General features: G+C 46.1%; 1 protein-coding gene across 3 annotated transcripts; it reads left to right on the forward strand.

The window, feature by feature from the left end:
* Nucleotides 1-348: 348 nt before the first annotated feature.
* On the forward strand, nt 349-2,412 carry LOC125533604. Of its 3 annotated transcripts, none has more exons than XR_007294317.1 (4): nt 351-617; nt 752-861; nt 1,535-1,784; nt 1,873-2,412. XR_007294317.1 is itself a non-coding variant. In XM_048696988.1 (3 exons), exons 1-3 carry the CDS (start codon nt 566-568, stop codon nt 1,928-1,930), a joined length of 360 nt encoding a protein of 119 aa, XP_048552945.1. In that variant the 5' UTR covers nt 349-565; the 3' UTR covers nt 1,931-2,412. The 3 variants fall into 3 exon arrangements, 1 of the variants encoding a protein (XP_048552945.1); XR_007294316.1 differs by having other exon boundaries at nt 353-617; nt 752-1,328; nt 1,873-2,407; XM_048696988.1 differs by lacking the exon at nt 752-861 and having other exon boundaries at nt 349-617.
* Nucleotides 2,413-5,148: the final 2,736 nt, after the last annotated feature.

A 5,148-nucleotide genomic window follows, 5' to 3' on the forward strand; every position in this document is an offset into this window, starting at 1 on the left:
GTTGTAATGGGGAGTATCATATAGTAGTATCATGCATATGATACTAGTGTATAATACTACCTTCCTAATGCATAGTATATATTAGTATCATGTAGTATTCTATTTATTGCCATGCATGACACAAAGTAGCATAACATTTATTATGATACTGTATCATGATATGATACTCCACAATCTCTTTCTTCATTTAAGGCTATGACACCTCATCAAAATTGCCTAGTTGACATGCATGATACTAACTATGATACTACTATTACAACTAGCCTAATCGTTGTGCACCGGTACCAGTCCTGCACCGCCCAACCCTGCCCAAGCGAGCGTTATTCATCCCCATGGATACGACATGCTATCTGGTGCACCCGTGAGCAGGCACCAGCACTGCGCCGACCACTTTAGGGGAAAAGCAGACCCGTGACCATCAACGCAGTCAAACGATCGGAGTGTCGCTTGCATCCTCTCCTAACTCGCCTGCCCAGATAGAGAGAGAGAGAGCCCTACTGAGAGAGGAGATACAACCTCGTCATAGCAAGATCAGCGTGCTGGAGACCGAGCGACGTCCTTTTCAATGGAGAAGAACGGCAGCACTGCACAGGCGATGGAGGTCGACGAACTAAAAGGTAAGCATATTTTTGCAAGGGGAGAGAACTGCGCTGCGAAAGCTTTCACCGTTTTCTTAGAACTACTAGATCATTAGATGCAATAGTAGTTAATACTCGTTTTTTGGTTGCTCCGCTTGATTTTGTTGCACTAGATGCATACACCGCAGTCCCTAGTGTGGATCAGAACACACAACCAGCCAACAAGAGCACACCTGGCGCTGAGAGGATTGATGGGGAAAACACGGACGAGGAGGAAAAGATTGTCAGTATTAACCTTGACGTATCTGCAGTTTCAGTTGTTGTTTGTTTCCCTCGATAGTTAAATAAGTTCAGTTGGATGTGTTGTTCTGAATGTCAACTGAATGCCAGAAGCGAGCTGCGTTCTCGCTGCGGCCTTGTCTTTTTTAGATCAAGTTAGTTAGCTTTAGACTCGGCACGATTCAGGCTCGTAGGATGGCACATGCAATTGTTGGATCGTGGCGAGTTTTCAGTTTTTCTGTTAGCGACTAATAAAAGTAAGAATAGAAAAGAAGCACTCTTTACGCGTCGCAAAAGCTCTCTCTCTCTCTATGGTTGCATTCCTGCTCTCTGTTCCCTTCCACCTCCTGTGCGTGTATTGTGTTATTCAGAGAGAAAGATTAGAGTTTGAGAGCAACTAGATCACAGCCTCAAAACCAACAAAGGTTAGCAAACCAGCGGAAGGGGCCGAAGCAGACAACAGCCGGCAAGGTATTTCTCGCACTAGGCAAGCATCCACCCTCTCCCACATAAACAATTGCCATCAGATTTCCATGATATACGCACGTACTAAATCACAAAGTTTCAGTATAGGAGGACTAGATCATTTTAGAATCATACACTTATCGTTCCAACTCTGAACACACTATGCACCAGCATGGTTTCCATCAAGCTTAGAGGTTGTATTAATCTTACAGGAACAAAGAGGGGAAGCATAGCATCGGAGGGAAGCCTGGGGGCGATCGAGCGGGCGATGGAAGAAGAAGTGAAGCTTGGGAAGAAAATTGTGTTCGAACCAGCTGTGTGCATGTCTTTCAACTCTGAGCAGGAGGCATATGAGTTTTACAATGCGCACTCCTGGGAAGTCAGGTTCGGCATCAAGCGTGGGAACAAGTACATCAACGGCAACCCTACAAATCTAAACAAGATTTACTGTGCTCATGCGAGGTTAGCTAACATGTCAGTTTTTTAGAATTAATGTAAATTGATTCGAGATATATGGCTAACAGACTCGTTTTTGTTATCTTGGATGAAGGGCAAAGATAGTAAACAAAATTCAAGATCATCCAGGACGCAATGTCGTTAACCGTTAACGTACCCAGCCGCCCATGGAATTGTAGACGGCACGGGTTCGCTCACTAGGGGCCTGGTCGTCGTGGAACACCCTCACCGATGCAACTTGATTGCGCCACCCGCCGTCCGTGAAACGGACGAGGTACGATTGTACCGAGAGGGCGGACACGTCGACGGCTACCCTCGTTGAACTCGACGAGGATTGCTTCCTTCAACGCCCCCGGTCGACGCACGCCGCGGTGATCACCATTGCGGTGGCTCGGAGACGGTTCTCTTCTTCCACCATGGCGGGTGTGCCCTCAATCATGCAGTAAGACATGAACGGACAGTTGTTTGGGTCGGAGGAAAACGACATCGGGAGCTCACGTTCTCCATCGGTGGTATAGTTTTTGGTTGGTTTCTACCACTGAAGCGTAACACAAAGGCTATTTTGTGGTTTTGGCATGACCCGCGGTCTATTTTATATATAAACATGCACGTCTTTAAATGAATGCGTCACACACTGAGCCTGCTGACAGCTGCCAGGCTACCTTCTTATGGCGTGCAAGGGCATACCATTGGTTAAATGAAAGACATCAAACCAGGGCACGCATCTGTACAGAAGACCAGGGCACGCCACGTACAGAAGACAGTAGTAACCAGGCGGGCTCGAATTAGGTACTGTGTGCGTATCAATGACACACGGATGTGTGTTCTGAACCTTACCCTTGACGATTGAAGACATTTTTGACCGGGGAGAGATCTTGAGTAGCGCGCTCTGCCGTTTTAGCCGATAGCGAACCACATCTGTTTGTCATCGCCATATGCCCACGTATAGGTGGATCAGCAAAATCAACAACATCAGGCAGCACGGGGCACCAGTGAAACATCTTCCATCTAGTTTACCAATTTGAGAACTGTAAGCAACTGCGCGTTTACCAATTTTCCAGGTGTATAAGAAACTTTCTTTCTAGGCGCATGTTCGGCTACCTAATGGAGTGATTGAGAGATGCTGGGTAGGAAGAGAAAGAGAGATGATTGATGTAGGACGTGAGATCGATATACAATACAATTGCATCATTTGGGCGTGTGGATGGGGGGCACGTCTTATGGGTGAACGAGACACCCCCTTGGACCTCAACGACATATCACACGGAATCTCTGTCATGCACTGCGAGAACCATCAATACACCTACAGTAGGAACCCTTTATTAAGGAACAAGAACCCTTCCATATAACATGGACTGTGAGCATATCGATAGCTCTTACTCGTCGTTGATGGGAAAGAGGGCGAGAGTGATCAACCATGATTGTTCAATTTGGTCGGAACGTCACATAGTGCACGGGGATGGCACTCCTCTTAACAGGTGACCAAGGAACTAAGGTGACATTTTTATTCTTGGTCTTACAAAAGTTTTCCAACGCGCCCATGCATTCACATATCATATGGAACCTCTGCTTTTGCGTTATATTGGATGTGTGTGTGGGTGGGGGGGTGTGGGGGGGGGGGGGGGGGGGGGGGGGGGGGGGGGAGGGAGAGAGTGATAGATCCTTCCTCGTATATCGTTGTATCAAAAAGATTGCATAGTGCCACACGGGCGTCCCGGGGGGCATCTTATGGGTGAACGAGACCCCCATTCGGCTCCATCGACATATCACACGACCTTTTGTTATGCATTGTGAGAACCATCCATACTTGCACAGCAGGCACCCTTATTTTATGGAACGAGAACCCTTCCATATAGCAAAGACCGGGGGGCTATTTGACACCTGCTACCCGTCCCTTATCATTACATCGGATGGTGATGTGAACGGCGGAGATAGAGATCAAACATCATTTCAAAATTTACCAAAAAAGGCGCATTGCACACCAGATGGGGGGCTCCTCTAGCGGAAGGATCACTCTTTTTATGCATGCGAACCCTCTTCTAGCAAGGTGAGAACCTTTTCACACTCGTCGGATGGATCACTCTTTTTATGAACCCGAACCTTTCATATTCGTTGGAAGGATCCATGTTTTTATGCATGTGAACATTTTCTCTTCATCGCACACCATTGGATAGTGTGTGAATAGGAAAAAGTAGAACCATGCAGATAGCAGCATGACACACTCCTAAATTCAAATGAGATGCATTCGGACATATGCGAATATAATACACAACTTTTCTCTCCCAATCATAGTAATTTCGAATGACCGGAGGGGAGAAAGTGAGAGGAACCATTTTAATAATGAATGAGAACCCTTCTATGAAAATGTGTGAACCTTTCACGCTCGACAGGAGGGATCCATCATTTTATGCATGCGAACCCTTCTCAATCACACACCGCATGATAACGTATCACCGCATCGGTGCAACGCGAGGACCATTCATTTTATGCATACAAACTATTTATAAACCTGACGTGGTAAATAGACGCTCTTCCACGCGTGTGCAAGTTTAACCGGGGAGAAGTAATTTTCTGATGTAATGTACCAATCATAGGACCTTTGTTATGCATTGTGAGAACCACCCACACACTCGCAGTAGGCACCCTTATTTATGGAACGAGAACCCTTCTATATATCGTAGACCAGGGGCCTATTGCACCCAGGGTCCGGGGGGGGGGGGGCGGGGGGCTCTCTTATTGGTGAACGAGAACCCTCAGATGGCAAGGTAAGAACCTTTCGTACTCGTCGAAAGGATCCTTCTTTTTATGCAGGCGAACATTTTCCCTCCATTGCACACCATTGGACAATGTGTGCATGGGAAAAGGGTCGAAACATGCAAACAGTCATTGAACCTCATTTCAATTTTGCAAAACTTTGCGTTGTGCACCGGGGAGGCGGGAGGGTGGGGGACTTCTCGTACTAGAGAACGAGAAACCTCATATGGCAAGGTCAGAACCTTTCGTACTCGACAGAATGATCTCTCTTTTCATGCAAACGAACCTTTTCTCTCCAACGCACACCAGTGGACAGTATGTGAATAGGAAAAAGTAGAACCATACAGACGGCAACACGTCACACTCTTGATTTCGAATGAGAAGTGTTCCTACTTATGCGGATATAACACACAACCTTTTTCTTATCACAACTAACGAATCAAACAGAACATAATTCAAAAGTGGGCCAATAAAACAATGCATGAAATTTGTCATTACAAGTCCAGCAACATGTTCGAAAATAAAAGGACATAACATGAGGTCAATACAACTTCTCTGAAAATAATATGAGATTACATGACAAACCCGATTGTACTCATAACATCAGGCCATAAAA

This window comes from Triticum urartu, chromosome 2 (genome assembly GCF_003073215.2).
Source record: "Triticum urartu cultivar G1812 chromosome 2, Tu2.1, whole genome shotgun sequence".
Taxonomy (NCBI): Eukaryota; Viridiplantae; Streptophyta; class Magnoliopsida; order Poales; family Poaceae; genus Triticum; species Triticum urartu.